At 43.6% G+C, this 23,740-nt stretch overlaps 1 protein-coding gene across 1 annotated transcript in view; it reads right to left on the bottom strand.

Moving 5' to 3' along the window:
* Positions 1 to 23,740, bottom strand: part of PEMT (phosphatidylethanolamine N-methyltransferase) — a 156,812-nt gene that overhangs the window by 99,075 nt on the left and 33,997 nt on the right. Inside the window, exon 3 of the mRNA XM_040356345.1 lies at positions 12,142 to 12,257. Coding sequence (XP_040212279.1) covers positions 12,142 to 12,257 — 116 coding nt within the window. The remainder of the gene's footprint in view (positions 1 to 12,141; positions 12,258 to 23,740) is intronic.

Raw genomic sequence — 23,740 nt, 5'->3', positions numbered from 1 at the left:
GACAATGGTTTCTATTTTGTTGCCTATAGAGGGTGGTCACAGATCCTCCAAAAAGGGAGTCATTCCCAGTCTACTGACTGGTTAACATGGATTGTCTGAGGTTGCTCAGTTTGTGTTTTGTAGACACAAGATGGCCGGGTAACATTTACCTAACAAATTTACCAATCAGCTGTATTTACAATCCTGCGTTTCTTGGCACGGCGATGGCAACAGACGGTCAGACAAAGCTGTGCAGCATACACTTCCGCGTGGGTCAGCTACGACGGCCGGCCAAGTATGACACAGCATGGAAACCTGGCAGAGCAAACACAGCGGCATCTGCCCCGAGACACCAAATCAAAACCTTGGCTGTAATTAAATTCTCGTTTAACCTAATTACCTCTTTCTACCCAGCACGGGGCCCAGGCCTCTATGGAGATTGTCTGTGATCGGTTTGGCGTTTCACTGATTAATAAAGATTTGAGATGACATGGTCTAATTTTTTTCATCACCTCTGACAAATTATATAAAGATTTTTTTTTAAATAGAGGTCAACTCTATGCTAAAAAAAATAAAATAACACCTACCACCCTTAACTACTTCTCAATTACATTTTTCTTAAAGGAGAAGTACAGCCAAAGCTCGTTTGGCTGCACTTCTCCTGTGGATCACAGCAATGCAGTTCGTCCACCGTGAAGCTCACTGTCGGCTGACGTCACAGAGCCGGTCCAGGCTTGGGCAAGATCGTGACAATAAAGTCAACCCTGGACTGACACCTGGCTTAGCCAACAAAAAAGACCAATTTCATGAACTTGGAAAGTGCCTCACACTGATCGACAATTGGATGACCGAAAGCTCCCTCAAACTCAACGGATCCAAAACAGAACTACTCATCCTTCACGCAAATCGGAAATCCATTTCTAGGACCACATGGACACCACCCACCATCCTCGGACAAACCATTGCGCCAAGCAAAAAAATCATCTTCAAAAGTCATCTTCGACTCAGACATGACGATGGATGCACAAATAGGATCAGTCGTCAGCAGTTCTCATCATCTTCTCCGCATGCTACGTAGACTCATCCCCTTCATCCCGAAAGAGGACACAGCGGTAGTGGTTGGAACAATCATCAACTCACGACTCGACTAGGTAACAGGTAAAAAGCCGTGGGAATCAGTCTCCCCAGTCTTGAGGTCCCTCCACTGGCTGTCCGTACAGGACAGGGTGACATTCAAGACGCTCTGCCTCACCCAGAAATGTATACAGGGGAAGGCTCCCCAATACTTAAGCGAAAAAATAAAACCGTACGTCACCAAGCGCGTTCTCCGGTCAACCGACCAAAACCTTCTCCAAATTCCTAAATCCCGCTACAAAACGAAGGGAGAACGTAGATTTTCGGTCCAAGGACCACGGCTATGGAATGCTCTACCCACCACCATCCGCTTAGAGGAAAACCATCGGGCATTTAGGAAAAAACTAAAGACCCACCTCTTCTGAAAGATCGGTACGACGCTGGACTCCAAGCGCCTTGAGGCGATTAAGTTCGCATTTGCTGCGCTATACAAGTTACTCACTCACTGCCTATCAGTGAGCCTATGAGAGCCTGAGCCAGCCGGTACCGACCTTATGCGCAGGGCATTAAAAAAACGAGCTGCAAAGCCAGTACTAACGCCAGGAAAGAAGCTGTTAGAAGCGGTTTGTATTGGCGTTAATGCGTGTTTAGCAGCGTTTCTCTAACGTCTTCCAATTTCCACTCCCAAATCCAATTACTACAGCTTAAAAATGCTTGATGCTACTTAACGCTGTATATACAGCATTAACATGCGTTTAGGCGTTTTTACAGCTTAAGGCTTGTGTGTGCATAGAACATGGAGATGCGTTTTGAAGCTGCAAAAAAAAAAAGCAGCAGTAAAAACACCATGTGTGCATGAGGCTTTAACCTTCTCCCGCCCGCACTAGAAATGACAGCTACAGCGCAGACCTTAATTGCCGGGAGGCCATCATATGAAGTCCTCACAAGCATGAGCTACCTGTGTGCCCCTGTGGGGCATGCGCAGCACGCTCTGTGATTGCTGAGTCTATGAGACTCGGCTGATTACAGATCCCGATTCCGGCCCCTTACCATGTGATCAGCTGTCAGCTGATAATGTGATGTAAACAGAAGATCATAATCTTTAACAGCGTGAGGGGAAAAAAAGCCGATCACAAGCTTCTGTCAGAGGGACATCAGTCCCTCACACAGAGAGCCACGACTGCCTCATCTGTCCCCACCAGTGCCACCTATCAGTATCCACCAGTGCCACTTATCTTTGCCCAATAGTGCCACCTATCAATGCCCACCAGTGCCTCATCTTCAGTGCCATCGATAAGTGCTGCCTACCAGTGCCACCCATCAGAGCCACCTATTAGTGTCCAGTGCCAACCATCAGTGCAGGAGAAAAATTACCTGTTTTCAAAACTTTATAACAAACTATGAAACTATTTAATTTTTCAAAATGTTCTGTCTTTTTTTTGCAGCGATTAAATACCACCAAAAGAAAGCGCCATTTGTGCAAAGAATAAAAAAAAAATGTAATTTGGGTAGAGTGTTGCATGACCATACAATTGTCATTCAAAGCGTGACAGCGCTGAAAGCTGAAAATTGGTCTGTCTCATCTGTGCCCACCAGTGCTACTTGCCAGTGCCACCTATCAGTACCCACAGTACCACCTACCTTTGCCCAACAGTGCCACCTATCAATGCCCACCAGGGCCAACTATCAATGCCCACCAGTGCCTCATCAGTGCCACCGATCAGTGCTGCCTATCAGTGTCGCCAGTGCCACCCATCAGTGATCAGTGCCGCCTATCAGTGCCAACCATCAGAGCCAACCATGTTTTCAACATTTTATAACAAACTATAAAACTATTTATTTTTTCAAAATTTTCAGTCTTTTTTCGTTACTTTAGCAAAAAATAAGAAATCCAGCAGTGATTAAAGCAGGATTCCACCCGCAATTTTTTTTTTTTTTTTAAGTTGGCAGCTACAAACACTGTAGCTGCTGACTTTTAACAGGGCACTTACCTGTCCTAGGCACCCACGATGTCAGCCATCCCCACAATCGTGGAGGGTCCCGGCGCCGCCATCCTCAGTAACGGAAATAGGCAGTGAAGCCTTGCGGTTTCACTGCCCGTTTCCTACTGCGCATGCCTAGAGGCGATTCAGTTTGCATGTGTAGCGCTATACAAGTCATTCATTCATTCATTCATGCACAAGTCACACGCTGATTTGCGAATGGGCGGTTGCTTTCTGGGATAGATACAGTTCCCAGAAGGCAGCGCGCCACATTCCCCAAAAAAAAACTGCGACGGAGGACGAGGAAGAAGACCTGCCGAAAGAAAAAGGGCTGCTCAGGTGTGGAAGTCTTCAAGGCGATTGCTTCTCCCAGAACCACGGGTGCAGGCAATGCATGTGTGATTGTAAAACAAAAGAACAAATTGCCCTTATTGTAAAAATCCAAAATAGAAAAACAGCACTACGTATCACAGCACACCGGTAAAGCTGACGCGTTTCACACTGTGTTAGTGTTTAATCATAGCTATGACTAAACACTAACACAGTGTGAAACGCGTCAGCTTTACCGGTGTGTTGTGACGCGTAGTGCTGTTTTTCTATTTTGGATTTTTACAATAAGGGCAATTTTTTATTCGGAGTGCGGCTGTCCAGAAGAATTTGTTCTTTTGTTTTGTGAAGAAGACCTGCTGCAGGGAATAAAGAAGCAGATTAGCTAGTTCCGCATGGTAACCGCCCTTTTTGGTGGGTAAAAAAAAAAAAATCAAATTTTTTTCTTTTTATTTAAAGCGGGGGTTCACCCTAAAATTATTTTTTCCCTAACCTATCTCTAGCCTTAATAAAGGCTTGTAGCGTTGTCAATTTTTTTTTTTTTTTTTCAAATTACCTGTCTTCAGCCGCACTTCCCGCTAGGACGAAGACCCGGGAGTGGGCGTGTCGCTCCTTTTCCCCCGACGGGGAGCTCTGCATAGATGATTGACGTGTGCGTCATCGCTTTCCGAAAATATCCGACGGGGTCTCGGCTCTTTACGGCGCTATACGGCGCCTGCGCTTGCTGTGTAGAGCTGACTGCGCAGGCGCCGTAAAGTGCCGAGTACCACTCGGATATTTTCGGAAAGGAAATGACGCGCACGTCACTCATCTATGCAGAGCTTAGGAACGCCTACTCAGCATACTGTTGATGTCAGCAGTATGCTGAATAGAACAGTTTTTTTCTTTTTTTTAGGGTGAACCCCCGCTTTAAAGTATTTTCGTGTATTTTTTTTTAGGGTGGAACACCACTTTAATTACCACCAAAAGAAAGCTCTATTTGTGGGATTTTTTTTTTTATAAAAATGCCATTTGGTACAGTGTTGTATGACCGCGCAATTGTCATTCACAGCGTGACAGCACTGAAAGCTGAAAATTTGTGTGGGCAGTAAGGAGGTTTAAGTGCCCAGTAAGCAAGTGGTAAAGTATAACTAAGGCTGGCCATACAATTTTCTTATTTAATTTCCTTTAGATTTACCTTCAACTATGTAGTGTAAGAGGTCTGTCTGATTGCATACAAATTGAAAGTGTTTAGGGTTTGACCTCATGTTATATGGTTTTGGTAAATCTAAAAGGAAAGTTGAGCAAGAAAAACGATCCTAAAAGGAAAAACTTTTTTTTTAGTTTTAGAAAAAGAGTGAAGAGGGATTAGAACTAGAGGTGCACCGAATGGAAAATTTGTAGCCGAAACCAAAATAGACAATGCAGGAGACAACCAGAGATTCTGGAGGGATTTTCTCTCACTTCCTGTTTTGGCTATGGGACAGGAAGTAGATGGAAATCTTCCCAATGGGACACGGATGGGAAAAACTGTCAAGTGTTATAAGGCTCCCTTACACCATTTATATTTTGTTTTTAAAGTTGTGTTCTACTTAATTCCTCAAGCAACTACATTGTGACATTAACCCCTAGCCGTATTCTTTTGCCATACATGTAAAGAAGAAAAATGAACATAATGTAATAAGAATACCCATGCAGGACTAACAGGGGTTATTTCTATATAGAGACAATTCTTTGTTTACGTAGATAGCAAGGACATAGGGTCACACTGACTATATAAAACCTATTGTGTGGTTTCGCCTCTAGGTATTTCTTGATGTTAATATGATGTCTTTCTTTACAATGCTATTTATATTCTTGGAACATTTATGAGAACTGACATTTCATGTTGCTCTGATAACTGCATTTGTAAAATGCGCTGTGCTTCTCGGGCTGTGGCAGGTGGTGCTCAAATTTTTTGGGGGGGGTGCAAACTTAAAAAAAAAAAAATGATCATCAAATGCAGCCACTGTACCCATCAATTGCCGCCACTGTGCCATCAAACGCAGCTACCGTACCCATAAATTGCCGCCACTGTGCCATCAAACGCAGCTACAGTACCCATCAATTGCCGCCAGTGTGCCCCATCAATTGCCGCCAGTGTGCCCCATCAATTGCCGCCAGTGTGCCCCATCAATTGCCGCCAGTGTGCCCCATCAATTGCCGCCAGTGTGCCCCATCAATTGCCGCCAGTGTGCCCCATCAATTGCCGCCAGTGTGCCCCATCAATTGCCGCCAGTGTGCCCCATCAATTGCCGCCAGTGTGCCCCATCAATTGCCGCCAGTGTGCCCCATCAATTGCCGCCAGTGTGTCCCATCAATTGCTGCCAGTGTGTCCCATCAATTGCCGCCAGTGTGCCCCATCAATTGCCGCCAGTGTGCCCCATCAATTGCACAACGTAAAAGTAATCCTAGTGGCCAAGAAGCCCCTGGATTACTTTTACAGGCAGTGAAAGGGGGTAACACAACCGTCCCTCCATCATCTTTACTGAGCTCTCCCGTGCAATCAGGGGTCCCATTAAAGATGTGAGCAGCAACATCTAGTTCCTGGGACACAGCATGCGTGCATATGCAAACAGTGACAAATCTGCAGAGGTTGGGTCAGGGGATGAGCCTGGGGTGGGGTCCAGGGCGGGGTTAGTGGGGGCCCCGTCGCGTAGGCTGTACAGGGCCCCATCATTTTAACAGCGGCCCCGGTTGGAATGTTCACAGGGTCGCTGCGATGCAAACAAACAGGTAAATCCAAGCAGTCCTGAAGGGGGACGTGCTACACATGTGCTGATAAATAATTTGAATTTCCGTACGGATATTTAAACAAATGTATGGCTAGCCTAAAATCAGTCTTGTCTGGAGAAGAGTGACAAATGGCAGCCAAGCAGGCCAACTCACATCCCTGCTACATCAGTTGGCAAGCCTCCAATGTTAATGATGCAGCAATTGTTAAAGGGGTTGTAAAGGCAGAAGTTTTTTTTTAATCTTAATGCATTCTATGCGTTAAGATAAAAAGCCTTCTGTGTGTAGAGGCCTCCCCAGCACCCCCTAATTACTTACCTGAGCCCCCTCTCTGTCCAGCGATGTCTACGAATACCTCGACTGTCCGGGATTCTCCCTCCTGATAAGCTGAGACACAGCAGCGGCGTCATTGGCTCCCGCGGCTGTCAAAGTCAGTTAGCCAATTAGGGGATGGAGGGGGCGGGGCCGAACAGCAGCTCCATGGCTGAATGGACACACAAAGCTGCAGCTTGACTCGGGTGCCCCATAGCAAGCTGCTTGTTGTGGGGACAGGAGGTTGGGGCCAGGAGCAGCAAACGAGGGACCCGAGAAGAGGAGGATCCCGGCTCCTCTGTGCAAAACCAACTGCACAGAGGAGGTAAGTATAACATGTTTTTTTTTTTTAATTAGCCTTTACAATCACTTTAACACATCTGTTGGCACAGCACATCCAGATAAGTTCCCAAGTAAAAGGTTGTGTACTAGAAAATGGAAAGTCCATTTATGGGGGATAAAAGTTCTTTGAAGTCAAAGCATGACCCTATTATATAACAGTTTGGAGAGGTGCCCTGTGTCATAGGATGCTTACTATCAAAGGCCTGAGCACAAGGCGAGCCACTAGTTTTATCCAAGAGCCAAGTAAGATAAAATCAATTCAAAACCTACATGAGACTTCGCCCCAAAGCATCCAGCAGATTAAATCCTAATTATGTAATAAAGCAAAGCGATAAACCTAGTGGCTGTTATTGGTTACTGAACTTTGTAAAAAAAATGAAATAAATTATGGCTCTTAGAATGGGCAAATGCAATAAAATGGAGCAGAAGAAAAACAAATTTTATAGGCTGAAAAAAGTTTGAGCATCTATTCAAAACCGTTCTGAATCCTGCTATGCGGCGTGGTGGGTGCCACTGGGTAAAAGCAGGGCCGGTGCTACCACTAGGCGGACAAGGCAGCCGCCTAGTGCGCACTGCCGCCTAGGGCGTGGCCATGGCCTGTCACCTCCTCATCCCCACTGGAGCCTGTGTGGTGGGTCTGCATGAGTGTGTACTGTGGAGTCCCCAACCCCCCTCTAGAACCCTCATCCTCCTACAAGGCCACCAAGTTTGATGTAAAGTCTACTAACCCACTCCAGAACCTTCATCCCCTAGAGGGCCACCAAGTCTGCTGTGGAGTCTCCTAACCCCCTCCTGAACCGTCATACCTTACAGGGCCACCAAGTCTGATGTGGAGTCTACTTCCCCCTCCAGAATCTTCATGCCTTACAGGGCCACCAAGTCTGCTGTAGAGACCCCAACCCCCCTCTAGAACCTTCATCCCCTAGAGGGCCACCAAAGTCTGCTGTGGAGTCTCCTAACCCCCTCCTGAACCTTCATACCTTACAGCAGTGTTTCTCAACTCCAGTCCTCGGGGCGCACCAACAGGTCATGTTTTCAGGATTTCCCTCAGATCAAACTGCTGTGGTAATTACTAAGGCAGTGAAACTGATCAAATCACCTGTGCACAATAATGGAAAGCCTGAAAACAAGACCTGTTGGTGCGCCCCGAGGACTGGAGTTGAGAAACACTGCCTTACAGGGCCACCAAGTCTGCTGTAGAGACCCCAACCCCCCTCTAGAACCTTCATCCCCTAGAGGGCCACCAAAGTCCGATATGGAGTCTCCTAACTCCCTCCTGAACCTTCATACCTTACAGGGCCACCAAGTCTGCTGTAGAGACCCCAACCCCCTTCTAGAACCTTCATCCCCTAGAGGTAGGGTTGCCACCTCATCCCTTTACTAGAGGGCCACCAAAGTCTGCTGTGGAGTCTCCTAACCCCCTCCTGAACCTTCATACCTTACAGGGCCACCAAGTCTGATGTGGAGTCTACTACCCCCTCCAGAACCTTCATGCCTTAGTTTACGAGATCAGCCGAGCTATCCCCAAACATTTCCGAGGCTCTCCGGCGCCCCCCACCTCTGGCCACATGTGGTATTACATGCCATTGAAGTCAATGCGGAACAAATTATATTTGTTTCCTTTGACTTCTATGGGGAAACTCGCTTTTATATGCGAGTGCTTTGGATTACGAGCATTTTCCTGAAACTGATTATGTTCGTAATCCGAGGTTCCACTGTACAGTGTGTATTATAGTACACAGTGGGGGTTATTTACTAAAGGCAAATCCACTTTGCACTACAAGTGCAAACTGCAAAGTGCACTAGAAATTGCACTTGGAAGTACAGTCGCTGTAGATCTGAGGGGGGCATGCAAGGAAAATAAAAAGCAGCAATTTAGCTTGCACATGATTGAATAATAAAATCAGCAGAGCTTCCCCTCATTTCAGATCTACCACTCAGATTTACAGCGACTGCACTTCCAAGTGCACTTTTAGTGCAATTTCTAGTGCACTTTGCACTTGTAGTGCAAAGTGGATTTGCCTTTAGTAAATAACCCCCATAGTGTATAATTTGTGTTTTTTTTTCCAGTTTAATCTTTTGAACATCAAAGAAATGTAAAAAAGATTAAAAAAAAAGCAGTTTAGTGACCAGCTTAGCGAATTATATGTGGAAGGAAATTTGGGTGACACAACAAAGGGAAAGTGAAATGTGACAAAGCCTGAGAACAATGTTTTTTTTTTTTTTACAGAATCAGCAGATTTAATAGGCCATGATTTAGGTTTATGGTAAAACGGGTTCCCTAATAATGAACTAAAGAGGAGGACTTTGCACTAGAAAGTACACATTAAATATCCCATGTGGGCTTACATACTGTAGATACCTTCTAGGGATGAGGTTTGAGTTCACTGCTAGGTGAATCCTGTGGCTTTGAGATTCACGGTCCCAGAGAATGCATGTGCACATTTGCCCAGGAGATTCTTTTCAAACTATATAGTATAGGATAAGGCATTGCTCCAACTGTCCCGTATTTCGAGCAATATCCCTCTTCCCCCCCTCATTTGTCCCTCATTTTGGTCTGATCTATATAGTTGTATATAAAATGCACTTTTTATGTATCAAAAAGTGTTCCCCAGTGATAAACCTTTTACCCGATTTCAAAATTGCTGCTTTTGTAAATTTTAAAAGTCAATATAAAGGAATAGTAGTGGTAAAAAAAAGCACTTGTGGATTTACCGTATTTATCGGCGTATAACGTGCGCCGGCGTATAACGCGCACCCCAATTTTAAGAGGGAATTTTCTGGAAAAACTATTTTTTTTAGTCCAAATAGTAAATGCAGTTAAAATTAAAAATAAGATAAGCAGCAATGTACAGCAAGCAACTCAGAGAGCAGCTCCTATGTTCAAGGAGATACACAGTACCTTAGGGCTTTTAGCTGTCAGCACTCGATGGTGGAAGGGAGGGAGCTGGAACTCTCAGACGCAGGCAGCGCTGACCGGGACTGTAGCGCGGCTTGGGGCTTCTATACCCCTTATCAGCAGTCTATGGTGAAGGAGAGGGTGAGGAAACCCTTAAACGCGGGCAGCGCTGGCCGAGACTGTAACGCGTACCTATGGCATACCTCGGAGGGGAAGGAGGGGGACAAGCGCCCGCCGGAAATCACCGAGCCGCCATCTCCACTCGGCTCTCACTCGGCTGTCACGTCACACACGCACAGTCCCGCCTCCGCCATCGGCATTGGACCATCTCCTGTTACAGACAGAACACTGGTCCAATGCTGGTGGCGGAGGCGGGACTGTACGTATGTGACGTGCCAGCCAAGTAAGAGCCGAGAGGAGATGACGGCCCCGTGATTTTACCCCTATTTTCAGGGGAGAAAAGTGTGCCGTATATGCCGATAAATACGGTAATTACCCTTTTTTGTGGTTAATTCTCCCTCAACCCCTTCCAGCCCAAGGACGTCATATCATGTCTTTGACCCCTTTCACACTGAGGGCGTTTTGCAGGTGCTATAGCGTTAAAAATAGCGCCTGCAATCCACCCTTAAACAGCTGCTCTTTTCACACTGGAGCGGTGCGCTGGCAGGGTGTCAGAAAAAGTCCTGCCAGCAGCTTCTTTGGAGTGCATTAGGAGCAGTGAACTGACCACTCCTAATGCACTCCAGACCATTGAAATCAATGAGCAGCAAAATGCGCTGCAAATCTGACGGTAAAATAGCAGCGTTTTACTGCCATTTTACCGCAGACGCTATGGGCCTGTGAAAGGGGTCTTTCAGTGGCAATATAAATAAAAGTGTAGCGCCAATGAGGAACTCACAAAGATATGAGTTCTAAATAATGAAACAATGTGAATAATTCAAAAATTACACCCTTAGACCCGGTTCACACTGGGGCGACACGTCAGGCGACGCAGCCGCCTGACAAGTCGCGTCCCATTCTAGTGAATAGAACCGTTCTAATAGGAGCGACGCAAGTCGCTCCGACTTAGAAAAAGGTTCTTGTACGACTTCAGGGGCGACTCGGGGCGATTTGCATTGACTTCTATACAGAAGTCACTTTGCAAGTCGTCTTCAGGTCGCCTGGCCGAGTCGCCCCCGAAGTCGTGCCGCCCCTGTGTGAACCAGCTCTAAAGGTGATATAAGATTACTCCGTAAATAGTATAAACAATAAAATGTGATTCTATAAGTGTCCCTAAATGAACAACAAATATTGAAAATGATGAGACGATCCCTGTAGGGTCAGCATTGAAGATTTCCCCTCAAAGATGCAATTCCCACGAACACAAGGAAGAGGATAAAATACCCTTACTGGATGGACTGGACCCAAAGACACCATACGGCGATGGGTCACATGTGCATGATAGGCCGATTGCCCAACTGGTCGTTGTCACAGTCAAACTTCCTGCTAGGCGTTGATCTTCACGACAGGAGACTCTATGGGTCAGCTCCCAGATTGCCGACTCCAATCCAATTCCAAAGATGAAATGGGAAAAGAGAGGTTCAGCTGTCACTAGACAGATGAGCTCCAAACATTGGAGAAAAGAAGGAAAAAATGGGGAGGGCAACTCCTCAGTGTAAAAAAGCTTCTACTGGTCATACATCTTGGCAGATGAAACCGGTCGGGCACATACACTGGTCCTATCAATCTCCATACTGAGCATTTTTTGTATGAATCTATGACATTTTATTTTTGTCATTTTATTTTTCTGATGTGAATTTGGATGTGAATTTTTTTGGGGGGATTTCAGTGTTTCATGTTTCTGAATTTTTACAAATTAAATTTAAGCTTTTTTACACTATGAGGGGATGCCCTCCCCATTATGTCAAATGAGTGAAGAGGGTGCCCTGGAAGTGGTGCTGATCACCTGTGTGCTAGATCAGTGCATTTTCTGCAGCCATTTTTCTTGCTTGAATTATTTTCTCCCCATTATGGGCGTGAGTGGGGCCTCATGTCTAAGTTTTGCCTAAGGCCTCACAAAGCCCAGAGCCGCCTCTGACTCTGTGAATGATCTTAGTGGCAGTTCTGCCCTTGATCATTCTTAGAGGCAATGAAGGGGGACACACCCCCCTCCCGACGCCATCCGGTGCTTCTCCATGCTCTCCCGTGCCATCAGGAACCCGGAGAAAGGATTGGCCGCCGCCGGATGACGACCATAGAGATTTCCGGTAACCAGATGGTTACAAGTACACACTATAGTGGGATATCCTTTGTTCATTTTTAATTTCAGAGGTTTACAACCACTTTGAGTACAGACAAGCGTATTGCCGAATACACAATGCAATGTTGATTGCGCCACATGATACTTATACTCAACTCTCACTCGGTTTTATCGCTAGATATAGAATAGTAAATCTTGTCTTTTGCACACAAAAATGAATTTTTTTTATTACTTACCAGTGACTTCTATAGAGCGCTAGGGATATAATGACGGCCCCCAGACTGTAGCAGCCGATATAAGGTGACCCAAAAAGCCTTGAGAGAGTCTGGGTCCTGTACTCCCATCTTGCCACCTGCCAGGACAGTAATGGATATTTAAATAGACAATAGTAACCAGTGTACAATTTCAAGGTCATTGTTAAATAAAAACAAGAAAAAGATTAAGCCATAAAATCATAAAAAAAAAATAAAAAAATAATAATTGTCAGAAGTCTAAAATGAACATGTTGTATGTTCATGCAGGGTCAAGCAACAGGTTCAATTAATGACCCCCCTATTCCTGCTGACATTCACCTTCAGTTTCACCCCCAGCCCCACCTTTCCCTTCCATCTGATACACCTGCTGGTACTTCTGAGAATTAGAAGCGTGTGACACTCCTTCCCATCCTAAGAGTTTGCATAGGGTGGGACGATGGTCCTAAACCTTGTGTAAGCTCCAAGGTGGGGAGCAAACAGAAGGCAAATTGAAGCAGCAGGGAAGGCAGGCAATAAAATCAGACTGTTATTTTGCCCAACATGGGCTTGGTCACTGTCTACCACCTATGTGGACTCTTGGTACCACTGGGACTACCACCTCTAAAAAAAAAAAAGGACAATTAGGACAACACCAATGACAGGGCTATTGCTTGGCTGCGTGTTTGCAAAATTAAAGTGGACCAGTCTGGATGAAGTCCAGGGCCAAATTTTTGTCCCAGTCCAGCCCTGCTTGTATGCATGTGCCTAGGCACTCCTGTTCTTTTATAGCCTTATAGCTGTATATCTGGAGAGTGAGATCTAATGCCTTGTACACACAAGCCGAATTTCCGACTGAAAAAGTCAGACGGAAGCTTTTCATCGGATATTCCGTCCGTGTGTATGCCCCATCTGACTTTTTTCTTGATGGTCGGAATTTAGTGTGACCGTGTGTATGCAAGACAGCGGAATTCCAGTCTTGTGTACAAGGCATAAGGGCTCACTCACACTTGCTTTGGTCTCTGTGATCTTTACCAGGTGGTGGGAAGGCATTGTATCACCTCCTGACCGCCTGCATTAACCACTTAAGAGTCAGTGAGTGAATAACTTGTATAGCGCTACAAATGCAAACTAAATCGCCTCAAGGCGCTTATTCCATCTGGTGTCATCCTTATCCTTCAAAAGAGGTAGGTCTTGAGTTTTTTCCTGAAGGCCCGATGGTTTTCTTCCATGCGTATGTTCGTTGGAAGTGCGTTCAATAGCCGTGGTCCTTGGACTCCAAATCTTCGTTCTCCCTTCAATTTGTAGTGGGACTTGGGGATGTAGAGGAGGTTTTGGTTAGACGATCGGAGAGTGCGATTGGGGGTGTAGTGTTTTATTTTCTCGCATAAGTATTGAGGAGCCTTTCCTTGCCTACACTAGCGCACCACAACCAGTGCAATGAATGTGGTTGCAGGGCACATGCAGAGAGGTTTTATTTACTTGAATGGGTTGCACTGCTCTCGGCAAAAGCGATGGTTGGTATAATTCCTGTTGTGTCAAGTCTATACGGGGGGGGGGGGGGCGGCGGTTGAAGATCTATAAATGTGCGGCTTTACTGCACCTCAACTGCTAGTGTGAATGAGCTCTAAGGCACTGCTGTCTCTGAGTGCTAGTCTTCCCCCAATTTACAGTGAGATTTGGAGTTCTCACAACTGTGCTTCTTCTCCTTGTTGAAGAACAAGCTGTACCTGTGGACCTGCACTGCAATAATCTTCAGGTTTATGCTTCTTATGTACGGTTCTGCTTGCTGGAGACTCTAACATGAGGAAGCAAAGCCCTGCTTCTACCAAGATGGCCCCCACACACAGATACAGTTTAGAACAAAGCATGGAAAGTCAGTAATGGGGAAAAGATCATCTGCAGGTAAATCACGGGCAATACTGGTGACTAATCCTTTACTTTTAGCTTTTCTTTTTGGGCACAGCTCCTAGAGTTTAGTTTTCTTTTTAGTGTCAACTCTACCATTTGTGTAGTGTTGCCAACAACTACTGTTTATTACTCTAACAGAAGCGTTTCCAAGCAGATGCCACACCGTCCATTCAGAAGGCCAATAGCCATCTCTGCCACCCGAACTTCTGCTGCACCCTCCTGCACAAAAGAACGCAAGGTAGCTAATCTCTTGATTACCATAACCGAACAATGCTGGCTCATTGTATGGTCACAAGCAAGCAAACAGGACTGCTCTGGGCATCGAGCCGAGCATGCTATGACGTGAAGCCTGGCCTCCCAAACTTATCAGTCGTCATGATTTGGCCGCTAATCTCATACGAGAACAGTTTATAATGCAGCTAAACAGTGATAACCCGTAATAAGGCCAGGGGAGACCTATAAACACAATTTATCATGGCTCTAATGAGATATTTGCATGAGTGAGCTCAGATCTGGGACAAGGTGTTGAACGGTATCTTGCAAAAATAGGCCAAAGAAGATATGCCGTTGTTTTTGTGTCTCTATCAAGGACAATGACATGAAGTTTCACTTTGGAGGATAAGAAAAAGAAAAGTCTAGTTAGGACATAATTCATATGTTCAGGAACACAAGATTCTGGACTATCTTGATCTCGGAATTGCAGAACACACGGCTTCAGTTACCAAAAGATGACATCCAGTGCCCATAGCAAATGGACTGTACTTTTTTCTAGTGTGAGCTTGTACTAAAGGTGCTGTTTGTTTTATACGCAATATGGCTCCATAGATGTCAACTGTCCCATGTTTGCAGGGACAGTCCCCCATCATTTTCCTCTGTCCCAATGATACAGTGTCCCGGGTTGTGTCCTGGGATCACAGCATCATCCTTACTTCAGTTGCTGAGCATGTGCAGTAAATACATTTTTTTTTATTAGTTAAGGGAATCACAGCTGTGAGTGGGCAGTTCCCACATAATTAGGGGCAGGGCCACCCAGAAAGTGGGCATGATCTGGGCAGGAGCAACCAGAAGGTGAGCATATCAAGTGTAGGCAGTGGACAGGGGCAGTGGTGTATTTTTATTTTGTGCTGCCTGGGCAAGTATCAAATCGTGCGAATTCCCTCCCCCCACCAAAATTTGTCCCACCCCAGCCGGGTGTCTCAGGGTCTGATGTGGAAGCTGCAGCCATTTACAGTTAACAGCTGTAGTTTCCTCATCAGGCCTTGAGATATGATTCGTCCAAGCGCCAATTATAGAATTACTGCCCATGATCTGATGCTGATACCTCACATGTGTTGAGCGATAACGGTTTGCTTGCGTGCAGGACCGACAGCTGTGTTCACTCAACAGACTGGACTCATCAAAAGAAGTGCTACTGTTCAGTGTTCATACATACCGAATAAAAAACAAATACTGAAAATTAGACATGTGCACAACAAAAATTTTTTTTTTTTTGTGTGTTTAGTTTTCGTTTTGTTCTGTAGATTCGTAAAGATTCTTCATTTTTTAAGACACAAGTTTTCCTATTCCGACCTGTTCATATTTCGCAAGACACAAGATTTCCTATTCGGACCCGTTCCTATTTTCGTAACAGTTTATACTGAATGATTCGTAATTCTGTCCAATTTATTTGCGTTGATTCGAAACTCATAATTTTGTTAGATAATTTTCGTTTAATGGATTTGTAATTTTGTACTTTCGTAAATACATCGTGGCGTGGTCATTCGCAATCTCGTATTTTAGTTTAATTTTCAACACGCGGCTAATCCATATTAAAGCCTCGTACACACGGTCAGACTTTTTGCCAACAAACTTCAAAATGAGCACGTTTTAAAAAAAATCCAAGCGTGTGAACGCTCCATCAGACAAACTTTTTCGGTTTTCATCAGACAAAAGTTTGCTCTGAAAACGGACAAACTTTTCGGCAACAAAAGTCCAGCCAACTCCCTTCGGACAAAAATCCACGGAAAAGTTTGTTTGAAGTCCGATCGTGTGTACGAGGCTTTACACTGTCCAATGTGACTCAGCACAAAAGAGATAAGCTGATTGGCTAAGATACTAAGTAAGATACATCACTCACTAATTACACTGCCTAGGGCCCATTCGAAAGAATGTTTTGAGTACACAAAACATACAAATGAAAATACGAACATACAAATGAAAATACGAATATACTAAATTACAAATAGACAAAGGATTTAAAATACGGAATGCAAATCGTTCGTTATAGATGTCATTTTCGTTCTTTTGCTGTTTCGGTGTTTCGTATTGTAGCGAGTTTGTCCAATCGTATGTTCGTATTTTCGCTTGTTCGTTATTTTGCTTATTCGTAATTCCGTAATTTTCGTAATTCAGTACTTTCAGCTAGTCGGATGTTCGAATTGATCCGAATGTACGAATACTAACAAATTCGTACGAAAATCCATTCGTTACGAACGGGAACGCACATGTCTACTGAAAATTATTTTCAACATACAGAACAAGAGAAGTGGTACTATGCAAAGGCCATATGTAGAGCATAGGAACAGATACTGAGAATTAGACCCAGCTTGCAGGACAAGAGAAGTGATACTGTGCAAAGTCTACTTTATTACTTTTATTTTGAACTTTTTAAATACTTTTTAAATTTATTTGCTTTATTTCATTGTATTACCTTTATTACCATTTCTTTTTTTTTTTCTTTTTACTCATTACTTTTATTAGTACTTGTATTACTTCTTTCTTTTTAATTGCATTACTTTTTTTCCTATTTTAACTTTTATTACTTTTTTTTCACTCCTTATAATGCAATTTGGCTCATCTGCTTGTTTTTTCTTATTTGTCAGAAAAATTCCCACTGTAACATAAAAAAGAGGAAATCCTCTTGAGAAACCCTTGTTTTTCATGTACAGTGGATATAAAAAGTCTACACACCCCTGTTAAAATGTTAAAATGTCAGGTTTCTGTGATGTAAAAGAAATGAGACAAAAGCTAAAAAAATATTTATAACTTTTTCTACCTTTAATGTGACCTATAAACTGTACAACTCCATTGAACAACAAACTGAAGTCTTTGAGGTGGAGGGAATTAAAAATAAAAATAAATAAATAAATAATATGGTTGCATAAGTGTGCACACCCTTAAAATAATCCTTTGTTGAAGCCCCTTTTGATTTTATTCCAGCACGCTGTCTTTTTGGGTACGAGTCTATCAGCATGGCACATCTTGACTTGGCAATATTTGCCTTTTTTGCAAAAACACTCCAAATCTGTCAGATTGGGAGGGCATCTCCTGTGCACAGCCCTCTTCAGATCACCCCACAGATTTTTAATGGGATTCAGGTCTGGGCTCTGACTGGGCCATTCCAAAACTTTAATCCTCGTCTGGTGAAGCCATTCCTTTGTTGATTTGGATGTATGCTTTAGGTCGTTGTCATGCTGAAAGATGAAGTTCTTCTTCATGTTCAGCTTTCTAGCAGAATCCTGAAGGTTTTGTGCCAATTTTGACTGGCATTTGGAACTGTTCATAATTCCCTCTACCTGTTCCAGCCCAAGAGAAACATCCCCAAAGCATGATGCTGCCACCACCACCATGCTTCAAGGTGGGTATGGTGTTCATTTGGTGATTTGCAGTGTTTTTTTTGCCAAACATCTTTTGGAATATGGCCAAAAAGTTCAACCTTGGTTTCATCAGACCATAACACATTTTCCCACATGCTTTTGGGAGACTTCAGATGTGTTTTTGCAAAATCTAGAAAGGCTTGGATGTTTTTTCTTCGTAAGAAAAGGCTTCAGTCTTGCCACTCTACCCCATAGCCCAGACATATGAAGAATACAGGAGATTGTTGTCACCACCAGGGGCGGACTGACAACTCATAGGGCCCCCAGGCAATAGGAGATTATGGGGCCACACAGTATACACACACAGACACACAATATACACACACACACAGAATACACATACACACACTGAAACGGTACTGGAGAGGCTTGGCAGCTATAATATTAGATTTTTACATACTGTCCCTGGTTTTACTGAGGCTTGCAACCCTGATTGGACCCCCTAGTGGCAGTGCACGAGTGCCTGAATGGTCAGTCCGCCCATGGTCACCACATAGCCAGTACTTGCAAGGTTTTTCCGGCAGCTCCTTGTTGTTGTTGTAGGCCTCTTGGCAGCCTCCCTGACCAGTTTTCTTCTTTTCATGAATTTTGGAGGGACGTCCAGTTCTTGGTAATGTCACTGTTGTGCCATATTTTCTCCACTTGATGATGACTGTCTTCACTGTGTTCCATGGTATATCAAATGCCTTGGAAATTCCTTTGCACCCTTCTCCTGACTGATCCCTTTTAACAATTAGATCCCTCTGATGCCTTTGAAGCTCTCTGCAGACCACAGCTTTTGCTGTAGGATGCGACTAAGAAAATGTGATCAAGAAAATGTCAGGAAAGACCTACTAGAACAGCTGAACTTTATTTGGGGTTAATCAGAGGCACTTTGTCCCACCCCAGCCGGGTGTCTCAGGGTCTGATGTGGAAGCTGCAGCCATTTACAGTTAACAGCTGTAGTTTCCTCATCAGGCCTTGAGATATGATTCGTCCAAGCGCCAATTATAGAATTACTGCCCATGATCTGATGCTGATACCTCACATGTGTTGAGCGATAACGGTTTGCTTGCGTGCAGGACCGACAGCTGTGTTCACTCAACAGACTGGACTCATCAAAAGAAGTGCTACTGTTCAGTGTTCATACATACCGAATAAAAAACAAATACTGAAAATTAGACATGTGCACAACAAAAATTTTTTTTTTTTTGTGTGTTTAGTTTTCGTTTTGTTCTGTAGATTCGTAAAGATTCTTCATTTTTTAAGACACAAGTTTTCCTATTCCGACCTGTTCATATTTCGCAAGACACAAGATTTCCTATTCGGACCCGTTCCTATTTTCGTAACAGTTTATACTGAATGATTCGTAATTCTGTCCAATTTATTTGCGTTGATTCGAAACTCATAATTTTGTTAGATAATTTTCGTTTAATGGATTTGTAATTTTGTACTTTCGTAAATACATCGTGGCGTGGTCATTCGCAATCTCGTATTTTAGTTTAATTTTCAACACGCGGCTAATCCATATTAAAGCCTCGTACACACGGTCAGACTTTTTGCCAACAAACTTCAAAATGAGCACGTTTTAAAAAAAATCCAAGCGTGTGAACGCTCCATCAGACAAACTTTTTCGGTTTTCATCAGACAAAAGTTTGCTCTGAAAACGGACAAACTTTTCGGCAACAAAAGTCCAGCCAACTCCCTTCGGACAAAAATCCACGGAAAAGTTTGTTTGAAGTCCGATCGTGTGTACGAGGCTTTACACTGTCCAATGTGACTCAGCACAAAAGAGATAAGCTGATTGGCTAAGATACTAAGTAAGATACATCACTCACTAATTACACTGCCTAGGGCCCATTCGAAAGAATGTTTTGAGTACACAAAACATACAAATGAAAATACGAACATACAAATGAAAATACGAATATACTAAATTACAAATAGACAAAGGATTTAAAATACGGAATGCAAATCGTTCGTTATAGATGTCATTTTCGTTCTTTTGCTGTTTCGGTGTTTCGTATTGTAGCGAGTTTGTCCAATCGTATGTTCGTATTTTCGCTTGTTCGTTATTTTGCTTATTCGTAATTCCGTAATTTTCGTAATTCAGTACTTTCAGCTAGTCGGATGTTCGAATTGATCCGAATGTACGAATACTAACAAATTCGTACGAAAATCCATTCGTTACGAACGGGAACGCACATGTCTACTGAAAATTATTTTCAACATACAGAACAAGAGAAGTGGTACTATGCAAAGGCCATATGTAGAGCATAGGAACAGATACTGAGAATTAGACCCAGCTTGCAGGACAAGAGAAGTGATACTGTGCAAAGTCTACTTTATTACTTTTATTTTGAACTTTTTAAATACTTTTTAAATTTATTTGCTTTATTTCATTGTATTACCTTTATTACCATTTCTTTTTTTTTTTCTTTTTACTCATTACTTTTATTAGTACTTGTATTACTTCTTTCTTTTTAATTGCATTACTTTTTTTCCTATTTTAACTTTTATTACTTTTTTTTCACTCCTTATAATGCAATTTGGCTCATCTGCTTGTTTTTTCTTATTTGTCAGAAAAATTCCCACTGTAACATAAAAAAGAGGAAATCCTCTTGAGAAACCCTTGTTTTTCATGTACAGTGGATATAAAAAGTCTACACACCCCTGTTAAAATGTTAAAATGTCAGGTTTCTGTGATGTAAAAGAAATGAGACAAAAGCTAAAAAAATATTTATAACTTTTTCTACCTTTAATGTGACCTATAAACTGTACAACTCCATTGAACAACAAACTGAAGTCTTTGAGGTGGAGGGAATTAAAAATAAAAATAAATAAATAAATAATATGGTTGCATAAGTGTGCACACCCTTAAAATAATCCTTTGTTGAAGCCCCTTTTGATTTTATTCCAGCACGCTGTCTTTTTGGGTACGAGTCTATCAGCATGGCACATCTTGACTTGGCAATATTTGCCTTTTTTGCAAAAACACTCCAAATCTGTCAGATTGGGAGGGCATCTCCTGTGCACAGCCCTCTTCAGATCACCCCACAGATTTTTAATGGGATTCAGGTCTGGGCTCTGACTGGGCCATTCCAAAACTTTAATCCTCGTCTGGTGAAGCCATTCCTTTGTTGATTTGGATGTATGCTTTAGGTCGTTGTCATGCTGAAAGATGAAGTTCTTCTTCATGTTCAGCTTTCTAGCAGAATCCTGAAGGTTTTGTGCCAATTTTGACTGGCATTTGGAACTGTTCATAATTCCCTCTACCTGTTCCAGCCCAAGAGAAACATCCCCAAAGCATGATGCTGCCACCACCACCATGCTTCAAGGTGGGTATGGTGTTCATTTGGTGATTTGCAGTGTTTTTTTTGCCAAACATCTTTTGGAATATGGCCAAAAAGTTCAACCTTGGTTTCATCAGACCATAACACATTTTCCCACATGCTTTTGGGAGACTTCAGATGTGTTTTTGCAAAATCTAGAAAGGCTTGGATGTTTTTTCTTCGTAAGAAAAGGCTTCAGTCTTGCCACTCTACCCCATAGCCCAGACATATGAAGAATACAGGAGATTGTTGTCACCACCAGGGGCGGACTGACAACTCATAGGGCCCCCAGGCAATAGGAGATTATGGGGCCACACAGTATACACACACAGACACACAATATACACACACACACAGAATACACATACACACACTGAAACGGTACTGGAGAGGCTTGGCAGCTATAATATTAGATTTTTACATACTGTCCCTGGTTTTACTGAGGCTTGCAACCCTGATTGGACCCCCTAGTGGCAGTGCACGAGTGCCTGAATGGTCAGTCCGCCCATGGTCACCACATAGCCAGTACTTGCAAGGTTTTTCCGGCAGCTCCTTGTTGTTGTTGTAGGCCTCTTGGCAGCCTCCCTGACCAGTTTTCTTCTTTTCATGAATTTTGGAGGGACGTCCAGTTCTTGGTAATGTCACTGTTGTGCCATATTTTCTCCACTTGATGATGACTGTCTTCACTGTGTTCCATGGTATATCAAATGCCTTGGAAATTCCTTTGCACCCTTCTCCTGACTGATCCCTTTTAACAATTAGATCCCTCTGATGCCTTTGAAGCTCTCTGCAGACCACAGCTTTTGCTGTAGGATGCGACTAAGAAAATGTGATCAAGAAAATGTCAGGAAAGACCTACTAGAACAGCTGAACTTTATTTGGGGTTAATCAGAGGCACTTTAAATGATGGCAGGTGTGCACTAACATGAGTTTGAATGTGATTGCTTATTTCTGAACACAGCTAAATCCCCAGATATAAGAGGATGTGCACACTTATGCAACCACATTATTTAATTTCTTTATTTTTACTTCTCCACCCTAAAAGATTTCCGTTTGTTTTTCAACTGAGTTGTACAGTTTATTGGTCACAATAAAAGGTGGAAAAAGTTCTGAAATTATTTATCTTTGTCTAATTTTTTTACATCAGATCAGAGAAACCTGACATTTTAACAAGGGTGTGTAGACTTTTTATATCCATTTTAAAATACCCAGTAAAGACTTATGCGTGTCTTTCTTGCTGGAGCGGAGAATTACCCCTACATGGCGAACCTGAAATGAAGAGCAGCCAAGTAAGGCCGAGCTGGGCTCCTTTTTCTCAGACTGCTGAGAGTTTAGAGTTTCCAGGAATTCTAGTCTCTGTGTTATATGAAGAAAGAGATGAAATAGAGAAGAAATAAATCATGATAGACAAGGTGAAATATCTATCTTGTAAAACAATCTTAAAACATAAATCTTCTGTTTCGAGTTACATGCCAGCCAGTCACAAACATTTCGCAATGAAATCTTAGTGGACACAAACTGGCTGCTGCATGGGTCCAATTTGCATCCTGACATCCATCTGCTGGACCTGGTGGCCCGATAATGAAACCGCATATAGTTGTCAGTATCCTCAACCTCTGACCGGCCCCGAATTTGTTCTTGCAAAAACTGGTGTGGTCAGGGCTGCTGATGGGGTAGGGTGACCAGACATCCCCGGTATTAGGGGACAGTCCCTGGATTGAGGACACTGTCCGCGGACCAAGTCTGTCCCTGGATTGGATTTGAAAGGGGGCTGGGGCAATTTCAAAGACAGTCAGTGCAGAATAAAAAAAAATTCTGAATTACACACTCCTGCTCTGCCGCTCCTACTAGCTTAGGGGGCATTTTTTCCATTATCTGTGCCCCTTTCTGATGATCATGTGCTGGTCGGAGCGGAGGGACTTTTTCTTCAGTTTCGGGTGCATGCCCATCCAGCTCCGCTCGCATGTTCTTCTGCCTTGGCTCAAGTCCCGGCCAGCAGCCTGCCTATCTCCTTGCCTTCCCTGGCGGAGTGATCTTCTTCCACTCCCCACCCAGTAGTAACCAGGGCCTGGGGAGTAAGACTTGATAGGATGTGAGGCGGGAGGCAGAGAGTCGCCGATTGCCGCCATTACTGGTAAAAAAAAAAATGTCCCCTGATTTAATTTAAAAAATCTGGTCACCTAACATAGGGACACCGATCGGTCACCTCCCCCAGTCAGTCCCCTCCACCCACAGTTAGAATCACTCCCTAGGGAACACATTTAACCCCTTCATCGCCCCTAGTGTTAACCCCTTCCCTGCCAGTCACATTTACACAGTAATCAATGCATTTTTATAGCACTAATCGCTGTATAAATGTAAATGGTCCCAAAAATGTGTCAAAAAGTGTCAGATATGTCCGCCGCAGTCACGATAAAAATTGCAGATTGCCGCCATTACTAGTAAAAAAATAAATAAAAATGGTATAAATCTATCCCCTATTTTGTAGACACTATGGGCCAGATTCAGAAAGATCAGCGGATCTTTCTGCTGGCGTAACGCAACTCATTTACGTTACGCCGCCGCAAGTTTATCAGGCAAGTGCTGTATTCACAAAGCACTTGCCTGTAAAGTTGCGGCGGCGTAGCGTAAATCCACCCGGCGGAATTCAAATTTGGCAGGTAGGGGGCGTGTATCATTTAAATGATGCGCGTCCCCGCGCCGAACGAACTGCGCATGCGCCGGCCGCGACTGAATCCCAGGCGCATG

This window comes from Rana temporaria, chromosome 6 (genome assembly GCF_905171775.1).
Source record: "Rana temporaria chromosome 6, aRanTem1.1, whole genome shotgun sequence".
NCBI lineage: Eukaryota > Metazoa > Chordata > Amphibia > Anura > Ranidae > Rana > Rana temporaria.
This window is presented reverse-complemented; position numbering and strand designations above follow the sequence as displayed.